Source organism: Protopterus annectens, chromosome 3.part1 (genome assembly GCF_019279795.1).
Source record: "Protopterus annectens isolate FY-2018-M chromosome 3.part1, PAN1.0, whole genome shotgun sequence".
NCBI lineage: Eukaryota > Metazoa > Chordata > Ceratodontiformes > Protopteridae > Protopterus > Protopterus annectens.
In genome coordinates, this window is record NC_056732.1 from 1,849,618,383 (window position 1) to 1,849,642,709 (window position 24,327).

The 24,327-nt window shown below is 42.6% G+C and overlaps 1 protein-coding gene across 1 annotated transcript in view; it reads left to right on the top strand.

Annotated features, from left to right (window-relative positions):
- Positions 1-24,327, top strand: part of LOC122797922 (zinc-binding protein A33-like) — a 264,311-nt gene that overhangs the window by 64,341 nt on the left and 175,643 nt on the right. The window contains exon 2 of the mRNA XM_044066440.1: positions 9,569-9,655. Within this exon, the coding sequence (XP_043922375.1) occupies positions 9,569-9,655 (87 nt within the window). The remainder of the gene's footprint in view (positions 1-9,568; positions 9,656-24,327) is intronic.

Genomic DNA, 24,327 nt, shown 5'->3' on the forward strand with positions numbered 1-24,327 from the left:
GATTTTTGACTTCTATCAATGAGTATTTCTTAGAATTGTAATGTGATAACATTATTTTTAAAAGCTCAGGCCACACCCACTAGGAGTTAAAGGTACACACTCAAAAGAATTGTACTGGAGGGAGTGAGTTAAATCCCAATGGCTCTGTCCTTGTACCAACCCTGACTGAAACTTTTATTGCCTCCAGTCACTCACCTGTTCTTTTGACCTCAACTTCTTCACTACGTTACTTTAGCACTAGCTTACTACTTTAACTTCACCAACTCCACTGAACTATTAAAAAAACAGTAATATTTTTATATTCAATGATAGTTCTCTTTGTAATTCTTTCAACATGTTATATCTTGTGATATCAGGACTCCAAATGCTTTATATCTCTAGTTGTATTTCTTTGTTTATAATTTCTCCACCTGATGTATTTTTTGTTGTCTGTCCTACTAGCAATGCTTTTGAAGTGATTATTATTTGGTACAAGTTTCTTGTCTTTTTTTCTATGTTGTGGAGCTTTTCTCCCCGGGCCTCTACTGAAAATGGACATGTATCCAGCTAGACTAGCCCAGTCAACAAATGTAAAATAAAATAATAAATAAAATAAAAAATAATTACCCTTCCACTTTTTGCCCCTTTCCTTATATCACATGCCACTAGTCTTACAGGTACTACAACTGTCACAGTCCATATCTTAATCTCCTCACCTAAAATAAAATCCTGTTCCTGAACACTTGTAAGTTCCGACTGACCATATAATGTTTTTACCCCACATTGTGTCAATTTTCATTTTTCTTTCCTTCACACATTTTGGATCTAACAAACATGGTTATTTTGTACATCAGTAGTCACGACCATACCTTTAATCTAATTTTGATGGTTAATTTACATTTAGTGCTCGCTACCCTTGGGCTCACTCCACTGCCCTCACCATGCCCCCCTTTTCCCACCCACCCCCACATACACTACAGTTATACTCTATTTCCATTGACTACACCCCTCCTTCCCCACCAAACTTCCTCCCAACCCCTCCAATCAACAATCACATCCTCTATACTTTAATTAATCTATCATAATAAAGACCTTTGCATAGTTCCCCCTTTTCTACCACTTGATCTTCAGGTAATATTTCAAAAACCTAGTTATTCCATAGGCTGCCATAATATTCACAAACTAAGAACCAGGAAATTGGATACAAACTTCAGGAATTGGAAAAAGAAAACACACTGCAATGTAAGAATAAAAAAACTTTTTAAATAAAAAATAGTTAAGCATTTTCATCAGAGTGTAGCCAAGACTTCCTCAAAACATGTTCTGAGGAAGTCTTGGCTACACTCTGATGAAAGCGCTTAACTATTTTTATTAAAACGTTTTTTATTCCTAGGCTGCCATAATATGTTTCTCCTAAAACTAAAATATTCTAACTGCTTCCTATGTATTCTCCTTATCCCACCCATTCTCATCCTTACCTCCTTTGCTACCTCATATCAATGCATCCTCACACACAGACACCTTACACCTACTATTACCTACCCCCAAAACAATTCCTCTGTCACCTACTCTTTCCCTCTAACTCCATCTCTTTTTCTTCATTCTGACATTACCTTGTATAAAATTAAGATATTCCATCTACTCACAGTCCCTCTTAAAATTAAACCAAGAACCTACCATCAATATAACCAATATAATTCTCTCAAATTATTCATTTTATACCTGCTACTATCAGGTGACATACATCCCAAGCCTAGGCCTACTTATATCCAAACTAGCTACCCTTAACTGCTCCAAAGATGCACTTTCTTGGTTCTCCAGCAATCTCTCCAACAGATTCCAGGCAGTTAAATGACAATCTAACTTTTCTCCCTTCTTACCAGTACAAACTGGGGTACCCCAGGACTCCATCCTTGGACCCCTACTATTTAATATCTTTACTAATGACCTGTACTCTTTCTGTCCACTCTCTTCTGTCACACAATATGCTGATGATTCCACATTCATCTCCTCCTCCAACATTATCACCCACCTTCACATCCTCACCCAAAAGTCTCAGTCGAAAAATGGAATGGCTAACTTTCAACCAATTGCTACTTAACCCTAAGAAAACTAAACTTCCATTCCTCCACAAATCTCTCTAACATCATAAAACTACTTTTACTGTCTCCTCCCTTAACAACACTATCATCTCTGTTGAACCTCAGACTAAACTGCTAGGAGTTATTACCGATAACCAACTAAAGTTCGATCTCCATATTCAGCAGCACATTAAAAAGACACATCAGAAGTTAGGCCTGGTATACAAGCATAAAAAATCCTCATAGATGCTTCTAGGCTCTCTCATGCACAAGCATTCCTACTTCCTACCCTGCTCTATGCTGCCTCAATTCTCACTAACATTCAATCCAATTTTCTGTTTAAACTGGAACTCACCTATAATAAAATTGCAAGGTTTGCCACTAACCAACCCTGCAGCTCTCACCACTGTCTAGCCTTGAAAAACCTGCAGTGGCTGGAATTCCATCATCAAATCCTAGTGCCCCAGTTTCTCATGGCTCATTTTGTCTTACATGAACCACCCCTTCTGCCCCTCTTGCTCTACCCTCATCCAGCCGTATACTTCCAACCATGCTCTTTGTAGCTCCCAACAGCATCTTCTGCAAGGTTATGTGCCCAGTAAAAAATATTGGAAAACTCCTGTACAGCAACTAAGTGGCAACTGCTTGGAATAACCTACCATTAAGTGTCAGATCTCTAACCCTACCTCTTTCAAAACAACACTAAAGGTTACTCTCCGTATATCATGGCATGTTTATGCAATGACCCAAATTAACCCACCTCCCCTCCTCTAATACCACTGCAGCAGCCATTTCTCCTGCCTATCTCTGCCTCTGCTTCTAAAAAGTCTACTAATAGTCAATAGTCCTTAAAGCTTCCAGAGCTGTAGTCCTGGATATTGGCTTTTGACTTGGGATTATCTCCTGTACATATTCAATGTTTATAATATAGTTGTTCTTTCTGTGTTGCAAACTTGTCAATATTTTTGTATTGTTTTTATTATTGTATGTAATGCTGTACTGTATTATGTTCAATTTATTGATCATTTCTACCATGTTGTTTCAGCTTACTGTTTACATATTGTAATTTTTGTAAGTGTAGTTTTGGTGGTGGTGCTGCGGTAGTGTTGTCGCCTCACAGTAAGACGTTGTCCTGTTTGATTCTCGGCTAAAGTGTCTTCTGTGTGGAGACATGCATGAAAAGGCGTACCTTCATTGAAGGTTGTACGTCAGGGCTGGCAACTCGGTATGTAAAAATCTACTGCCAACCATTAGCGGACCGGAGTTCCGCTGTGGCGACCCCTAACCGGGAAAACCCGGAAGACACAACAACAACAACAACAACAACAACAACAAAGTTTAGTTATAAACTCTGCTATATGATTACTTTTGTTACTTGTACTATTTGTAGCTTTTCTGCTTAAGCCTTCACTGAAAAAGGGCTGCTGCCCAGTTGGACTAACCCAATTAATTATTATAATTAAATAAAAATAGTGATAATATTCCTATTTCATCACTTTCCTCTTTTGCATGTCTTATTTTCATTATTTTTTCATTTTCTTTTCTGTACCTTCTCTTCAGCTGATGTAGCCTCATTGTCTTATTGTTCTTCTTCTGTCTCAAATTCTCTTCCTTCCCCTTCTTCACTTCACATTGAATATGTACAGGAGATACTTTGTATCTGTTTTTATCTTACACTGTAACAGTTTTTCTTTGTAAAACATTTCGTATCTGATGTCAAAGTCATGGCCTTAAATTGAACGCAAAAAAAAAAATGTATTATACCATTCGGCAAAATATGGTCCCCACTGATTACCACATCAATGGCAACCCGCTAAGCACACAATCTGTGGTGAGAGACCTGGGTACTCAGGTTGACAACAATCTTACATTCAACCATCATATAGCAGCAGTGGTCAGAAAGGTCTTTTACTTGATTCATCTCTTAAGTAAAGGGATTGCATCTCTGTACTCATCCCTCATTAGACTTATAATTGAGTATAACCCCATTTGGTATGTACCTCTCCAAACACCCGCACCAACTGGAAGGCCACAGAAATACCTCACAAAGACAATCCATGGTCCCCAACACCTGTCCTTTGTGGACAGGCTCAAATCACTATCACTTTACGCAGTATCATACAGATTGTTCAGAGGTGCTGTGTGTCTCGCCTACAAGGCAATATCGGACCCTGCCCTACTAGAGATGCTCCATATACATAAGTCTAAATCCTCACACATAACCCACTTGACAGGCCTAAATCTAATATGTGATATCAACAAAACCTGCTGGAGAGACATATTTGTCTCCCAGAGGCTGCCCCGTCTCTGGAATAGACTTGCCATGCATGTCAGAGTACCTCTCTGACCCTCTTCAAGCACAACCTTGATGAGTGGATGGGAAACCACAAATTTGTCCCAGGGGTTCCACCTTTGTCCCTCACTGACAGGGGCAATAGGTGCTGAGTGAGGTTTATTTTTTGGGGGGATAAACTCTTGGCTAGGCTTGTAAGGGCCCCAGGGTCATTAGCCTAGTAACCTTGTATGATCCTATGATCCTATCCAATCCCTATCATCATTTTCCATATTAATTACATTTTATTCTTCAGTTATCTCACTATAATACTTTCTCCACCAATATCTTCAGTTATGTTATCATCAGACTATTTTTCTTCCAAAGTATTCATTTTTAAACCTTTCCCTTTCAAGTACAGGACAGTGAAACACAAATGTCCAATTTCATTGCATTTTTACACTTAGGCCTACAATTTGTATGGTATGTCCCTTTTACCTACACTGACAATATCTAGCATCAAGTACCTCTCATCCCCACAAAAAGCACACTTTATATTCACCCCAATGCCTCACTACTTCTCATTTCCCATTCATATTTATAGCATTTTAAATATGCTGCATTTTACCCCCCCAATGCACATCCAGTCTTCTCCACAATTCCCATCTCCCATCCACCCATCCAAACATTTCTTTCATCGTACATTGTTAACTTCACACATCATATTGCAAACTGAAAAAAGCCTTTGACTCAAGTTTTTTATGTCAAACATTCAGAATTCTACATTTATTTTCTTCCGCCTGCAAAATGTCTTCTTTTTGAAGAATACACTCACTCCATGGTGCCAATGAGCTCTTTTTATTCTTAAAATTTTCAGGTGAAGTAAAAGACTGAAATGTCGCCTCACAAAAGCTCCCGAGGGTATTAATGTTATACTTTAAACCTCAAAGGTAAAATGACACTATCCATAGCTTCAATACCTCTTAACAGTGACACCGTTCTTTGTTTTGATTCTTAACTCCAGTCTTCTCTTTTGTTTTCTTGCCCTTGCATCAGTTTTTGTCTTCTATCAGCTTTGATCACAGCATCTGTCATGCCTCTGTTTACCATTTCTGCATACAAAACAGTTTTCTTATTGCTCACAACAACACCCTTGTTTTTAAATCCAGCTTCACGTCTGGCTATGTATACCACCAAGTTAATGTCAGCACTTTTTGGTATTCCAGCTCCTTTTCCCACAGATCCCTTTTCACTCACAACCTTTAAAATGACACCTATAGCCATTATTTATCTCACTACTAACTCTGCTTTGTAATGCAGTTAACTTTCATATTTCTTTACCACTTCAAACTGTTACTCACAGCATTCCAAATATTACTGGATGGCACAGAGGTGCAGTGGTTGATGTTGTCACCTGACAGCAAGAGGCACTCCAGTTCGATTCTTGGTTGGGGTGTCTTCTGTGCAGAGGCTGCATGTTCTCCCTGCATTCGTGTGGGTTTGCTCTGAGTACCCTGGTTTCCTCCCACATTAGAAAGACATCTGTCTGGAGCATTTCTCCTCAGTCCTCTGCTGAAAATTGTCTTTTTCCAAGTTGGACTTTCCAGGTAAACAAATGTTAAATGAAAAAAAAAAACTTGTAGCCATTATTTTAACTTGTTATTGGGGATTGTCATTTATGAATGTCATTTTGCAATCATTTTCTTTAACTGTATTTTGAATCTGAGTTACAGATATTCAGTGCAGTACTTCATGCTGGGATGGTCCATAGATATGTTGACATTTTTGAACTCAAAATATTAAATTTTTGACAGAGTCTGGGGCATTTGCTAAACATAATATTTTAAAATGTATACCTTTTTTTTGTTTTATATGCTTTTTCATGGAATCATCATGCTTACTGTTCCCATTGTAAAATATCTTTATTTTTAAATGCTTTTCCTTTTTTTATTTTTTTTCTGATTTTTTTTTTGTTAAAGATATATGAGGTAAAAGACTGCAGTCTATTTCACATTGCAGATCAGAGTTAGTAGAGAGAGAAATAATGGCTACAGGTGACAGTTTGAAGGCTTGTGAGGGAGAGGTGATTGTGACTGATGGGAAGTTTAGATGTCCAGTAGTATTCTTTGCCTTTGGTATTGTTCATGCACAGGTGAACAGCAGTTTAGTTAGGTTTCTTTTTTCCCATTTTCACAATGATCTTTAGGAGAAGCAAATAATATAAGAATGAGCTTTTACAGTTACATTTACATATGAAGAATACAACTGAAAAGCTACAGGCCTTAGAAGCATGACAGTAGAAGGCTTAATCAATGACATGAGAAAAATTTCAAAGATAGATGGACGTCTTTTCTTCCAGCTATGACAATAAAAATTCCTTAGATTAAATGAAAAGGCTTGTTCCCATCTCCTGTTACAATTCAGAAGCAGTTTTTTCCCTTTGTCTCACATAAACTGTTTGTCTTCCCTAAAATATGCATTTTAAAACACTACAAAAAATCTTTAAGTTTACATGATATGTCATGTCAGTGGTTCAACAGGTAGCATACTAATACATAGTGCTGGAAGGTTACAAGGCTGTGGGTTATATTCCTACTTTAGGCTTTTGGATTAGTTTCTAAATAGCTAACACCACAGCCCAGCATTAGGAGGTGCTGCACAACTAAGTGTGCTGTCATTCGGATGAGAAGTTGAACCTAGGTCCCCTCTGCTTCAATTGCTGTTAGCTCAGAAGGATAAAAAAGGTCCCACAGCACCTCTTGAAAAAGTATGAGAAGTTTCCTGGTGCCACAGCCAAAGTTCTCCTAGTAGTATAAATACTACCTTCAGGTCTCCCCTGAAAAGAAAGGAGGAGGCCACCAGACTAGTGGGAGTAACTTGGTCAGCAGAAGATAAATAGGTAAATAAATAACACTTCAATGAAAGGAAAACAAGATAAGTACACAAATTACAAACCAAAAAATCATAAATACTCATACAGCAGTCTTTTCCATGGCTTCTTTTTTTCCATTTATTAAAGAAGAATGCCAGTTACAGGTCTTTCCATAATTCAACATTGGGAGAGCAACCACTATTTGTTTTTAGAAATGGAAAGAACATGAAAAAACTGTTGGAAGTGAAAACTAAACCCCTGGGCACTATGAATACAGGGACACAGAGATGTGGGACCTGCAGGCAGTGTAAGTATATAATCAACTCTCCCATAATTACACTTGAAGATATAAATAGAACTAGAATTCAGTTCCAAAAGGGGAACTGTAGGTCTAAGCATCTGGTATATCTAGCGAAATGTACCAAATGCCCAGGTTATTATGTGGGCAAGACTACCAGATGCTTAAGAAATAGAATATATGACCACGAGTACAGCATTAAAAAGGGTGACGATAAAAATGCACTTTGGAAACATTTGAGGGACAATAATGACTGTACTGGATTCCAGTTTGGGATACTTGAATTAGTTAAGAGAAATCCCAGGGGAGGTGACATTAAGAAGATAGTAGGGGAGAGGGAAGTGAGATGGCAGATCAGACTAAATGCATCTACACTCCCAGGAATAAATGAGTATCTGTCAATAAAACCCATCCTGGATGCTGATAGAAAATAGTAAGGGTTTTTAAAGATTTGCAATAACAATGTTTTTATATGTTTATAATTGTATTTTAACATTTCGGCCAGTATAATAATACATATACACCTATATATATTTATTTATTTTATTATACATTTTATACATTTTACGTATGTGCAAGTTATCAAGTGTGAAAGTAACGATTTAATGTATTATGGTTATTGCACTAGCACTTTAAAAGTTAATTGAGTTACAATGTGTGGAAGTGAGGATGTATAAAGGGACCAAGGAATTTTGGGTTAGTGTTCTCATGAAGTCTTGTTAGATGAAAGCGCTTAACCAGCCTGTTGGATGTGATTTTATGTCAATAAAGGATTTGGAAGGAAGTGAGTGGTGAACTGTTTTGTGCTGGTGCTTAATTCGCTGAAGCAGGAGAGTCGTTTGTATTGTGCTGGTGCTTTCCGTTTGGAGCAGGTGTTTTCACTTCATAATTCAAAAGTAATGAATTATTTTGGCCTTAACGAAACCTGTCCTAAGCTTGAATTTTTTGTAACATTTCCTTTTGATCATTTCCACACAGTGGAACATTGAGCCTACCCATGGACAGCCGTATTCAGGTGCTGGTACTGGGACTGTGATAGCAGAAGGATTAGAGGGGAGAGTTCAAATTGTTTCCACCTTTGCATACACAGTGGGTGATTTTCAGAGGAGGAAATGCAATGGATGTGATGCTGGACTGTTGTTCACATTAGCAAGTGACCGAAGTCTGTAGACAACCGTGCATCCCAGAAATGGAACTCTGTGCATGTTTCTCTGGTTAACAGAAGAGAAATGAGTGTACCTTTTGTGCTTTGAGTGACCCCTTCCCCAACAGAGGTTAGAAGAATCAGTTTCATCACTTTTCCTCAGCTACACCAGCTCCAGTATGTGCCTGAGCAATTGGTCAGACTCAGTCCCCTGGGACGTAGTCAACAATTTGTACCTGTTTCACAATGATGTGGTTAACCTTAGAATTCTTAATCCAGGAAGAAAAAGAAACTTTAAATTAAAATAACAATGCAATAAATTAAAAGGAAATAAAAGAAAACAATGTGTATACAAAACACATAAAAAAATCAATGTGCTCAAACAACTCTTTTTTTTTTCTGGTAGTTGTCATAAGAAAATCTTAACTTGTTTGCATATCCTAAATAATAAGACTGTTTCCCAGTTCTGCCACAGTTCAAAAACAATTAATCAAAATGGCCTTTAGTGAAAGGAATGCAAGGTTTGCTCTTACCTAGTACTCGTAAAAGTTCAAGAAAATGTAATTAAAATAATAATAAAAGTGTTTCAAGTCTTGTGGGAACTTGGTCATTGGTCATTTGATGAGGTAACGAAGAGACTGTGTATATGCTGATTCCATCATCGGTTCTTGGTTTGCTGCCTCTGCTTTGGTTTTTATTAGTAATTAAAATAACAGTGCAATTAAAGAACAGCATAAAAAGAAAACTGTGTGCATGGACATGGCAAATTAAATAAATCAGAAATACTCAGACAACTGTAAGTATTTTGCTCTTCTAATGTATCATCACTAACATTTGTGTTTAACAAGACATAAAAGCTGACATTTTTAGTATACAAAATGTTGTAAAAGCCTGCTAAATGAATACTGTTCCCTGTATCCAGGAAAAGATGGAAACTGATCTATCATCACAAACTGAACATTTTAGACAATGTCAAAGCAAGCAGGAAGAGAAGATATCCAGTATCCAGGTAAGAGAGCATTAACTTCTTTGTTTACTTCATGAAAACTCCTATATGTGCACCTAGATAGAGTACATGGATGAATGAATGAAAAAGACCATGGATCACACAAATAAGAAAGAAGGGGCAATAGATAATTTATCTTGATATCGGCAGGTGTAGCTCTGTGTAGTTGTTGTCACACTAAAGGAGCATTAGTGAATGTCCCTCAGCAGGTAATTACAGGTAACACTTGTCAGGTGTACAGTGATTATTAGAGGTGTTGCTGTAGTAAACCCCATATACTAGGGTACTGGCAGACATCTGGAGATCAGCACGGGATTAGTCCTCAGTGATATGTAAGACCATTCATGTCATCACTTTAAACATACCTTTTATGATGCCTTCCTTTGCACCATATAAAAGTCGCTCATATGTACCTTCTTCTTTTGACTCTTGCTTCTGACAATACTGATTTTTTTTGTACTTAGAACTCCCTTTTTGTTGCGTACTCTTATTTTATATAATTTTAATTGCTCTTACAAATTTTCAGAATTATATGACTGCCTTAAAGTTCATTGCTAGTGCAGAGAATAACGAGTCACCATAATTCTTCCCCCCCAACTTCAGCACTCCTTTGGGTTTCAGAATTAGTCATGCACTTTCCTATCCAAAACACCTTGAGAGCTGAATGGAATAAGTACTGCTATTCCAACACTCACTCTCTTTATAGCAGAACACTGTCAGTTTTATCATTGCAATGAGGAGTATGCCAGCAGCTGCTTTATTTGTTTTATTTTATGTTTGTTTACCATGGTAAGGCACTGATCAAACTAATACCTTCTAGAGGCTATGCACTTGTAGTAGGTAATGAGTTCCTCTAAGTAATTTGTGCATCTCTGATTACTCTGGGATCTGAATAGTGTTTCTTTTGGGCTGTGCGAAAGTCTTCACTGAGTTAAGTTTCTCATTGATTCTGTTACTAAGGGAAGCTGGCATTTGTTAACCTTCACTCTTGTCTAGTTTTAATGAGCACTTAAGGGACACCAGCTCCCCCTTCCTAAAGGAATTCAGGAGAAATAATACACCATGAAAAATGTATATAAATAAATAAATAAATATAGGGGTCCACTGATCACTACTGAAAAATGTCACCAATACCCAAGCACATAATGATAGTTTTTACTTAGTTATTTTCTGGTAATCTATGTGCAACTTCTGCTTATTATTGGGGACCGTCAGAAAATGGTGGACAATGTCCTTCCTGAATTATGATATCAGAGACCTTTTATATTTGTGTTGCAGTCTGAGTTAATTTTTCACAGTTATACTTTCTATGCATTGGTTGAATTTTGAGTTACTTCTTTGCAAACATTTCATTGCAGCATGCCCCCAGTTTTGGAATATCTCATGACTGCTCTGTGCATAACAATTAAACATTAGCATTTCCATTCACTGAAATACAGTATATTGGGCAGGATTTACGAAGGCTTGCACGGAGTGTAGGAGACCTGTAAGCCTCCCGATCCAGCAACAGCCCAAACCTCCATGTAAGAGACAAGCTAAAACGTCTCTTACACGGACTGGGCGTGGAAATGCTCAATACCTCATTTGCAGCTGAAAGATATGCAAATGAGGTATTGGAGCGATCCACGAAGCTAAAACCAGTCCGTGTAGGAGACGTTTTAGCTGCAGAAATGTACTCAGTTGACAACTGAGTACATTTCTGCAAAATCCACAACGGAGCCATGTCAGCTCCAAATAAAGGCTGCATATTTGTCAGTTAGCATGCCAATGGCCAAATATGTGGCCATTGGCATAAAAAAGTGATGCAAAATAAAATTAAATAACTTTTTTTTTTGGCGGGGATATGATGTTTAACTGCAGTGCACCCCCGCGCAAATGGGGTGCACTGCATAAAACTTAAAACCGAAGCTTATAAACCCACAAATGTGGGATTTATGCAATACATGGAATAACAATGCAGGTACCAGCAGACCAAAAACAACATGGCCACCGTGTAGTGGTTACCAAGGGGGGAAACTCAGTGTAAGAGATGTAACTAAGCATTAGTAGGCAATCCTATGTAAATGAGGGTTAGGATACTGAATCACACTTCCACATAGCTGATGAGCACTGTCTGAGTAGTGTAAGACTTACAGAAGGGGGAGGAATAGAGTAAGAGGTAGGTGACATCACAGGGGGGAATGATAGAAAGAAAAGCATCACATTGGAGGGTAGTGTAGCATGACAGATGACAGACAGACATCAGGGAGAGAGGTGTGTCCCAACAGAACATTGGGAAAGTCAAGAAATGGAGGGTGTACACTATCCCTACACTCAAAGTTTCTTGATGTACGTGCATGCGCACGTGTGCGCGCGTGTAAGGCAGACTCATTATGTGGGAGCGTGTTTGAGAACGTTTAAAACTGTTTGCGCGCGTGTGCGCGCGTTTGACAGTTTAAGCTTCAGGAAGCCTGTTGCCTAACGTATAAGGCTGTGTGCGCGCGTGTACGCGTGTTTTAATACGAATAAGCTAAGTTTAACCCGTGTAAGCATGTGTGCGTGCATGTAAACCACTGTGAACGCATTTAAGCAGGTGTGCACATTGCTCCCTCTGAGGAAACAGAGAGGAAAAAGGAAACAAGCAGATCAGTAGGAAGCTGACAGGGAATACTGCTGGAGTTAATTGGTGATAACAATTAGAAGCAGGCAATTACACAGGCAGAATAGAAGCCCCACCCAGCACTTAAAACACCTCAAACAGTACTGCAGGGTGTTTCTCTCAAGAGACACTGCAAGACAGGAGTAAACTATCAGAATAGAAAACTGAAAAAGCTGAACTCAGAGCAGAAATGCTAGGGGCTGCCATAGCTGTTATAATCAGACATAGGTGAATTGCTGAGGGTGGTGACAATGCAGATGCTGACAGATAACCTAGAGTGAGGAGACGGAGAAGAGTATACAGGCCCAGGGTCACCTACCAGGGGTTACATGAGCTGGAGATAGTGGAGCGCTATAGAGTGGACAGAGACCTCCTGCAGCAAATTGTTGAGCTGTGCAGGCCACGCCTCACACACAGAACCAACAGAGGAGAACCCATCCCAGTGGAAACCAAGGTATGTGTTGGCCTAAGAATACTAGCAACAGGTACCTTCCAGAGACCAACTGGTGATATGATGGGGATATCACAGGCATCAGCCTCCAGGGTACTGCACCAGTTCCTGGATGCCATTTCAGCACATGTCGGTGATCATGTATCTTTCCCCAATGACCGTGAGGTTGTGGCCAGCAATATGCGTCTCTTCCAGCAAATAGCGGGATACCCTGAGGTACTGAGTGCAATAGACTGCACGCACATACGCATCAAAGCACCAGCCGGTGAGCGGGGTAGAGCCTACATGAACCGCAAGGGCTTCCCCTCCATCAACTGCCAGGTCTTGTGTGATGCCCAGGGCATAATAATCTGGCATTTGACGCAGCTGTGCCAATCATTTGCCAGTGGGGACTTCCCACACAGACACCTAGTGGGGGATGCAGGTTATGCACTGGAGCCGTGGCTGATGACACCCATCAGAAATGCACACACACCTAAACAGGAATGCCATAATGAGGCACACGCACAAACATGTAATGTCATACAGCGTGTGTTTGGGCTGCTCAAGTCACGGTTCCGGTGTCTGGACACATCTGGTGGAGCCTTGCAGTACACACCAACTACATGTACCCAAATGATCATGATATGTGCTATGCTACATAATATGATCCTGCGAAAACAGCTGCAGCAGGACCAGCAAAGGGCAGGCCAAAATGGCCCCCCACCATTGCCAAGGCCATCACAGGCAGAGCGTGACTCGGAGGAGGAACAACCTGAGCCTGCCCCAGTAGGCAGAAGGAGGCGTGCCCAGTATGCCCTGGCCTTGGCAAAGAGGCAACGCATAGCACATACACTGGCTCAGTAGGAACCCTGGGAATGATACCCCCTCCGACTCACTCAAATAATAATATGGATGCCTAGATTGACATGACCTGCTCACACACATGTACAGGGACTGTGATATGTGCATCCAACAGAGGCAGCCCTGCAGCACCACCTGAGGCATGAATGCCATGTGTCAAGCAATACCCTAGGGTGTATAGACTAGTATGAACCTATGAACCAATGATGATACACATTATAAAGGACACACATGGTAATCACAAATCTCCCTTAAATGAATTTAGGAACCGTCTTGTGAATACACACATATGCCCTGGATCACAGAAATATCACAAACAGCATACCAAACACACACACATATTGCCAACAAGCATCCTGATGGGTGCTGTGCAACCCCTGCCCCCACATTGACATGTATCTCCCCCAGCAGACTGCTGCTACACTGACATGATGTTAGCCTCACCACAGGAAATTGACACAAAGAGCAGTGTACAACAACACTGGTTGATGTCAACAGAGGTGTCTCTTGAATGGATGCTATGAACCATCACCCCAGAACCATGATGAGCTCAGTCTGGCCAGCTATGGAAGGGATCAGCATGTACTGCAGACATACAGATATTGCGGATCTACTGACACCAGACACCAACCATTGTGGCTTTCTGATGTTCACATCATGCCCCCAAACATGTATGGGTCTTGTGAAACACTCATGAAGGCCATTGATGAGGGCAACATGGTCCACTCAGCATAGCTGGACCCTGCTAATGCTACCACACATTACCCTATGTGTTCATCATAGATATGCCCACCAGCTGACATATAAATACCTATGTCACCAAAGGTGATACAAACCAGACCACGGACAGAAATGACATGGCCAGACATGCTGCATCCCACACAGAAACATATCACAAGCAACACATAGTTCACAAAGTCAGTGTTCTTAACAGGCACAGCCCCTAAGGCCAAACACAATGCGTGACACACCTGTAATAGGTGATGCCATAGTCAGACACACTGACATCCCACTCACCAGACTGAACAAGGAGAGGGTCACAGTAAGCTGCCTGTCGGGCGATAGAATCTGCCACATAACACAAGCACTCAGGTCAGTCCACAGCAAGTACAAGTATGACTCAGTCATTGTCCATGCTGGTGTGAACAACCTGAGACGTACCTCCCTGGACTACATGAAAGAGACACAGAGGAGCTCTCAGATTACTCAGCCCATGCTGGTATGACCTTGACCCTGAGCAGTATCCTACCCTCACCAAGAATGATGCCACAATACAGACACAAAATGATCAGTTTCAATAATTGTCTTAATTACTGTTGTAATTCTAAGGGGATCCAATGTCTGTCTGCCTGGGATGACATGCTTGACAAGCCACGCTGCTTCGCAAGGGACGTCTCGCTCCTGTCACCCCTAGGTTTCCAGATATTGGCCAAGGCTCTTGCCACCCCCATAGTGCCTTTTCTATGCAAGGCTCAAATTCTAAACATTCCGCCCTAGAAAACAATAATTGAAAAAAAATAAGGGTAATGCTGCTCAACGACAGAAGTCTAAATCTCAAGATGCATACCCTCGAAGCCCTCCTCAGTATGGAGAACATCGATGTCTGTGTGGTGACTGAAACCTGGTTCAAGGCTCCTGAGAGCACCCCAGCACTATCAGATTCTACCTCATATCATGTGTACCGGCCCATAACCTGGACCGTACCACAAAAGGAGGGGGTGTATCCATATCCATCAAGGATACCCACACCTCCAGGTTTGTGTCAATGCATGAAGCATCAGAGACCATCCAGGTGCAATTAACCATAGGCAAAACTGCCCTACAGTGTGTAGCATGTTACAGATCACCCTCTCAAACTCAGGAATCCCACACAGCCTTCCTGAAGATACAGGAGAGTATAAATGTCTCTCCAAACACCAGCATACTGTGTGACTTCAACTACCCAAACATAGACTGGGAACATTACTCAAGCCACAATACCCTAGCTGTAAGGTTCCCATAGTTCATAAACTCTTTAGCTATGGAACAACTAGTCACCATTCCCACAAGAGGGGTAAATATACTAGACCTGCTCATCACAAACATGGGTACAAAATGCTCACCACCGGAAGTATATCCCTCATTGTTGAGATTGGACCATAAACTAATCACACTGGAGATCCACATCCCTCCCCCACCCCCAACAGAAAAGACCACAGTGAAGAACTTCTCAAAAGCAAAATTCACACTTCTTAAGATAGGTATGGTATCCTTCAAGGCCCCTGAGCTAGTGGAAACCACAACCCATGCCACTGAATCCATTACAAAAGCCTTCTACGAGCACCTCCAGGATTGCATGGATCAAGCAATCCCAAATAAAATCAAGACCATATCCACCAAAGGCAAGCACCCGGTCTGGTGGACCCCAGCCATAAACAAACTTTACAACAAGAGGAGAAAGCTACTACAGGATAGAACAAAACCCCAAAAGGCAAGACATCCCTAATCAACACTAGTAAAAAACTACGATCACTCATAAAATCTTCCATGGCCAACTCGGAGAGAAAATTCGCCAAGGAACACAAAAGACAATCACAAGGCCTTCGTAATCTATGTCAGAAATCTGGGTGGGAACTCCCAGATATGCTCAGAATTAGTACAAAATGATACGAAAATCACTGAACCCACAGACATTGCCAACATACTGGCAGACAGGTTCAGTGCAAATTTCTCCCCTCCCTCCCCCCCAAAAGGAGAAATATCTATACCGTCAGAGTGTAGCCACCCAAACATCACAGATGCCCAAGTGAGAGCTGCTCTCTCTAAAGCTAGAAACACAGCATTAATGGGACCGGATGGTGTCCCCGGCTGTGTGCTACACAAACGCAATGAGGAACTAAACATGCACATAAGGCTGCTATTCAACCTCAGCCTTACCACAGGATACGTACCCAAAGAGTGGCGTATAGCAACTGTGGTCCCACTCCACAAAGGCGGTGCCTCTACAGACCCTGTTAATCATTGTCCCATAAGCTTAACAAGCCTGGTTTGCAAAGCTATGGAGAGGATCATAATGGAACTCATAAATAAAGACATTGGGGACCTACAGACGTTGGATCCTACCCAATCTGGCTTTGTAAAGGGCCTCTTGAACTTGGGTGACTTTTTCAAGACAGTCACCAAGGCCATTGATGAGGGAAAGGCAGTTATCACAGCCTACCTCGACCTTGCTAAACCTTTCGACACAATACCCCACTCGGGTATCATCGAAAAGCTCACCAGCTTAATTGTAAACCCATATGTCACAAAATGGGTTGCAAATTGGCTCAAGGACAGAACCCACAGGGTCAGAGTTGCTGGTGCCATGTCAGACTCCAAGCCGGTCACAAGCAGTATCCCACAGGGCTCAGTCCTGGGCCCCCTCTTGTTCGGCATCTATGTTTCAGAAGTACAGACAAACATAGGGGGATTGTTGCTGACACAGTTTGCAGATTACTGCAAACTGGGTGCCATAGTCGAGAATCCATCAGACACAGATATCCTCCAAAGAGGTCTCATAGAAACGGATAACTGGTGCCAGAGCCATGGCCTGAATCTGAACGCAAACATGTGTATAGTCATACCCTGTTGTAAAAACAAGGTAACCCCTAATTGTCACACAGGTGGCAATCCATTAAGCACGGAAGAGGTTATCAGGGACCTCGGGACACAAGTAGACAGTAACCTCTCTTTCAACACTCATGTTGCCAAAGTGGTTAGGAAACCCTTCCACATTGCCCACCTGATCATGAAGGGATTCACATCCAGATCAAGGTAGGTCATTGTTCCCCTGTACTCTTCACTTATTCGACCAATGATTGAATACAATGCCCCATTCGTAATGTATCTTACCTGACACCTGCAGCAATTGGAACGACCCCAAAGATTCCTCACCAAAAGGATAAAGGGGCTTGAATAAATGTCATATGCTGCCCGACTGAAGAAACTACAGCTGTATTCAGTCACATACCGTCTGCTCAGAGGTGATCTGTGCCTGATATACAAAGCCATGTCCAACCCGGGATTAATGGACATGCTCCACCTCAAAAAATACAAATCCAGTAGATCCACGAGAGCAAGGGACTTAAACCTCTACACGGATATAAATAGGATGTGCTGGAGGGACAGATTCATCACCCAGAGACTCCCTATGCTGTGGAACAAAATCCCGGTCCATGTGAGGCAGAGCACCTCACTGGCTCTATTCAAGAGAAATCTTGACCAGTGGATGGGAGATCGCAGGTTTACCCCGGGGATCATGTCTGTGTCATTACTAGATAGAGGCACAGCAAACTAACTAATGGTTATAGTATCCCTCAACCTAAGGGGTGGCGAAAGCCACGCACACTCTGGCTATGCTTATAAATGCCCTAGGGCAGATAGCCTAGTTTGAACCTATCCACCTATGAACCTATGAGGGTCATGAAACCCAGCATTGACATACATAGGTCAAGCTGTACAGGAAGATCCATATCACAGAAGACACACCCATGCATGACTGCAGTCCCAGTACAGGTTAATTGTAGAGTCAGACAGTGATTCCCCTCAAGGGAACCTCTGATGAGTCGATGGCAAATGTGTATGTTTACCCTGGTATCACTGTTACGTCACGGGTGGATGGAGGCACAGTATACTGGCCATGATATATGTCATGACTAACACCACCTATGATGTGTGTGGAGGGATAATCACACTCTCTGACTATCATCAGAAATGGCCAAGGGCACATCACTACTGTTTGCCAATGTACACCCATGTTGTGCAATACAGTACCACTGTTGGACAAGCCTGTTGTAAGTAGTCGATATCCGAACATAATGCAACATGGTCTGATGTGCACAACTGCACCCTAACCAGGCTTTTCTGCTCACTAGGGAAATGTAAGGAAGTGATAGGACAACAGCCAAGGACACTGTCCACCACAGTGAATGTACTGCACCAGTACACTATACAGTACTACGCTGTTATGCCACTGTGAACGGATGTTGAAATCTGAATGCAAAGTATCCCATGCAAACCCTGCAGGCACAGTATAATCCCTGTGTTGTTCACACACAAAGCAGGTGGACAGTAACTTCACAACATGACACACAACACACAACCATATATGGGAGATAACTGTTGAGTCTCACACTCATCCACAAATGTGATGGGCCGCAGAGTTCAACATGTGGAATGATCACACTGGGCATGCTCGCACACTTTGTTAAATGAGATATACATCAGACGACTTGCCATGATATGCCTGAACTGGGCATGCTCACACACTTAGTCCAAATATTAGTTTTGTACGTGGCCACACATTTCTGGCATTTGTACGTGTTAGTTCATAGGTTTCATAGGTTCATAGGTTCATAGGTTGGTACTAGGCTATCAGCCCTAGGGCCTATACAAGCCTAGCCATAACAATTCCCTGGCTATTTCTTCCCACATTATTTACTTTCCTGGACCCCTGTCTAGCAGGGTGACTGACTTGATCCCTGGGGTGAATTTCCTTTCTCCCATCCAATCGTCAAGGTTCCTCTTGAAGAGGTCCAAAGAGGACAGTACAACAGCATAGCAATCTGCCCAGTCCGCACAGTTAAATGACCACAGAAACATATGTAATGGACTGGATCCCCCACATATGCAAACATCAACCACATCTATGTGTGTGTGGGAAATGTCCTTATTAGCAACTGTGAAAATACATTACAGGGTGCAGATTCCCCTTTCTAAACACTGATGATGTCAGCACTCTATAAGTATATTAGTTGAAGTAAAGTTCCCCAGTAATCTGTATAGCGCGCTCTGCTAATGCATCTGTGTCTAGTGTCATAACATAGTTAGGTAGGGGTTTGATGTATGTGTGTTAGTGTGAGTGAAGTTAGTGTGTGTGCAGAATGCTGTGAGTGAAAAGTGCCTTTTGCCAACTGGGAGAACACACTACAGAGTGCACATCCCTCTTCCTAAACCCAGATGATGTCAGCACCCTCTAGGTACAGCATTAGAAAGGATTCCTCCCAGTAATGCAAATAGCGTGCTCTGCTAATGTGTCTGTGTCTAGTGTCATAACATAGTTAGGTAGGGGTTTGAATCCAGAAAATGGAATGTATTTGTGTTAGTGTGAGTGGGGTTAGTGTGTGTGCAGAATGCTGTGAGTGAAAAGTGCCTTTTGCCAACTGTGAGAAAACACTACAGGGTGAACATCCCTCTTCCTAAACACAGATGATGTCAGCACCCTCTAAGTACAGCATTAGAAAGTATTCCTCCCAGTAATCCAAATAGTGCACTCCGCTAATGCGTCTGTGTCTGTTATGTCATAACATAATTAGGTAGCAGTTTGAATCTTGCAAATGGAATGTATGTTTGTTAGTGTGAGTGGGGTTAGTGTGTATGCAGAATGCTCTGAGTGAAAAGTGCCTTTTGCCAACTGTGAGAAAACACTACAGGGTGCACATCCCTCTTCCTAAACACAGATGATGTCAGCACCCTCTAAGTACAGCATTAGAAAGGATTCCTCCCAGTAATGCAAATAGCACACTCTGCTAATGCATCTGTGTCGAGTGTCATAACATAGGTAGGTAGGGGTTTGAATCCTGCAAATGGAATGCATGTGTGTGAGTGGGGTTAGTGTGTGTGCAGAATGCTGGGGGCAAGATGCCCCTTTTGCCAACTGGGGCTACACACTACAGGGTGCACATTTCCCTTAACAAACACTGATGTTGACAGCACCCTATACAACCAACATGAGAACAGACAACTGCCAGTACTCAGTATAGTGCTAGATGCTACAGTAACCCGCACATGTTCCGGAACATATCTAGATAGTGTTTTGAAACATGCAGGTGGCAAGTGTGTTGATGTGGGATGTTTCTGTGTGTGCATTTCCGTATGGAAAACATGTTGGATGTGGCGATCAGGGAACCACACTACCTGACGCACATTACACTTTAAAACTACTGAGGTTGCCTGCACCCTATGAATACAGGTAGAGTAGAGGAACTATGTAGTAATCCAAATAGTGCACTTTGCAAATGTGTACCTGTCACGTGTTGTGACCTACTTATGTAGGGTAATAAATCATGCAAATGGCAAGTGTGCGTGTGTGTGTGTGGGGGGGGGGGTAGCAGGGTGTGTGTAAATGCATGTGTGACAGAACAGATACATATAGCTGAATCTACAATACAGCACATGATACACATTCCCACAGTAAACACAGGGGATGTCACCACTAGATCAGCACAGCCAAACAGTGTTAGTTGTCTTGCAATGGCAATGGTGCACTCTGCTACTGTGTCCATTACTGTCGGCAAAGTACAGATAGGCATGTTTTGGTAACACACAACTGCCACGTGTTGTTGTGTCACACAGTATGACCTTCTCCGGGTATTTGTATGTAATGATGCATGCCATTGCCTAAACCAGCAACAGCATTGCACACATGATGTATGTGTACGACACATACACATAAATACCTGTGACCTGCCGTAGTTAGCATGTCCAACACATGCCTCGGGTGGATAAATGTTATATGCGATGTATACCAATATGACTGTGTCCGACTGTGCAGGGTCCACACACGGTATGTGTTTATACAGTGTGGGTGTATATGATTAATAACCTACATCAGGGGATACACATGTGGTCTGGGCCATGTAGTGTACACGTGGTCCATGTACATGTGCTGCACGTTCACACCTGTTGTGCTACTGGTAACATGTAATTCCACTGCAATTCAGTGACCTCATGCTGTGAACACTTCAACTAGTGTGTTGTAGCTACAGTAATGCTCACGCACAATGTGTGATTGGATACAGCACAGCCATATAAACACAGTCCTTGAGACTGTCGTATTGCCAGTGTTGTTATGGAGGATAGGTGTTCTGCCTGTGTATGGGAGGGCATTGTTGGCCAGGCTATGAAGCAGATGGCGGTCAGACACACTGTTAGATGCACATGTGTAGGCCCTGATGCTTTGTGCTGTGCCAACAACCTGAATGTGTGTGTATCTGTGGTAACTTGGGATATCACCCCCCCTGTCCATGTGTGTTACATGTGTAGGGTATGACAGGCACAGTTTTGGGCATAACCTGTCAGTGATGGTTGACACCTGTGATGTACGAAGCCTGAATCTGGTAGTTTGCACACATTGCAGTTTACCATGCTGTGGACAGTGTCCGGTGCATGCATCGTCCGCTGTACACCGTGTCATAGCACTGCCATATATGGCTGCACACGTGTGTAAATGCCAGGTAAGACATGTGCAATGTGTCACAGGCCACAAACGTGCATACGGGACAGACAGCGGCAATGCGTCATGTGTACAGGTGACATACATATCTTACACTATGCAGATATCAGTAGCCATCTACGGAAGTAGTGTAACTCTGCACTGCATGTGTAGGCAGTGTTTCAGGTAACTCTACGCAAACATGCATGCACACAATGGTACAGTAAGCAGAGCTGCAAGTAGTGCATTGTACAACAAAGAAGGGGTAACAATAACAGTAAGTAACAATGCTGATATGTAGGCACTATCAACATGTACCCAGGAATACACAGCACAGATGCCCATGGTAGAACTGATATAATGTCATAGTTACTTGTGAATTGCATAACATTGGTACCGCACACATATCTACATGCACAAACATCCACATTTCATATTCGTTGTGGGCAACCAAACAACATAAGCATACATGTCCACCATTGCATATCAGTCATTGCATTACCTTCCCCCCTGTGCTACCCCTGTATGCGGCTATCTTTATTCTACCTCAATACTAGCATGTGATGGTGTGCAGCTGGTACACTTTGGTAAGTAGTATGGGTGCAGATAAAAATTCAGGACATTCATACAGCTACTGCAGCAGGAATGCTGGGAAATACACACAATCATAGTGGCACACTCTACAGTTACCAACTTGTTACTACTTATACACATCTATGTAGTCACTCTGTGCATCAGCAACGTGTTTACCTTTTCCTGCACTGATGTTGTAGCATGCAAGAGGTGGCACAGTGTCATCATATGCACAGGGTGTGGGTTAGGTATGCCCAAGCCAGCCACTGGTACCACCAATTGACATGTGTGTGTATGTGTGTTCGTGAGGGGCAGCAGTACAGGGTGGGCCAGTGTTGGAGCAGTGTGTGTGTGTATGTGTTTGCCCTAGGTGTTAAATTTCTGCATGTGTGTATGCACGCACACAGTTCCACATCATGGCTGCCATGTGCAGGGGTTTGTGGACAGCCACAGACTGCACCTGTCAGGTCATCCAGATCAGTGTCTGTGGGTACGGACACAGTATCTGTCCCTGGCAGGGGTGCTACGGACCGTATCTGGTACTATTCCAGACTGGGTACTGTCATTGGAAGTGGGTGTGTGTTGACTGGACACAGGTCCCTGTTGGGACTGTCCAGAGCCACGTGCACATGGTCTCCTGGGGCGTTCTGATGACAGCACTGACCCAGCATTGCTGGGGCTGCTGCTGGAACTTGGGGTGCGTGCGCGGGCCTGTTGTTGTCCATGCCGACTGCCAGCTGGTGCTGTTGCCGGCATACGGCCACATCAACACCGCAAAGGCCCACCATCGCCCTGGCCCATGGGCATCTGGTTGTGGAGCTGCTGTTGTATGTCCCTACAATGTCTGTCAATGACATCGGTGAAATTACGAATAGCATCCGCAATGTCACGCATGCTGTCTGTCATGGCTGTGCAACATGCTCTCAGCTCCCTCAGACCCTGTCTGGTGTACCTTTCCATACGCGCCTGTGCCTGCATAACAGTTTGAAACATAGCAGAGGATGACATACCTCTTTGGGCATGTCGGCCAGAGGCAGCACGGCCATGGATGCCCCCACGAGAACCCATGGGCGACTGTCTGCGTGATACCATCAGAGGACCCTGCTCATGGCTGCTTTGTGGGGATGCATGTGCCACAGGTACCACATTACCCTGATCTATGCCCAATGCATACTGTCCATCACCTAGGGACAATGGTGACAAAGGATGTACTGGCAGGACGACTGTGCGCATTGAAGGGGTTGACAGCTGTGTACTGTCAATTGGCTGACCAATGGCGGACACAGACACACCTTCCTGCACCATTACACAAGTTTCCTCATCATCAGTACCTGTGGCACAAGATTCAGGTTCCCTGCTGCAGGTCACCAGTAAGAGTCAGTGGGCACAACTGTGCCATTGTTTTTGCATATGATACAGTACAGTAGTACACCAGTTGCCTTATACACATCAGCCGCTCATAATGCCAGTATCACACATGCACAATTACATATCATGATGACAGATACATACCACGGACACACCTTATGCATGCATGAAGTAACAGTGTACAGAACAGTCAGGTGTACATATGGCATCTTACCTGCATGCTCGGTGTCTTGCTGCTGTGTGGATCCAACCTCCATCATGATGCAAGTATAGTGCTGTTGTTGTTCCGGGGCTGGATCCACAACACTTAGCAGTAGCCCCTCCAGTCTGGTGAGGGGGGGATGTGTGGCCACCCCCCACCTGTGGCAACCTGTTGCCTGCGGATATCTGCAGCACGCTGGTGGACATTTCTGATCAAATCACTGCAGTGATGTCTCACCTGCTCATATGTCCTATTATGCATGCCAATATCATTTACCCTGCAGACAAGGTTTTGCCACAGTGCAGACCTCTCCTGCTGATTCTGGGTGGTGCGTGAAAACAGGATGTCATAGTCACGCACCAGGCTCTGG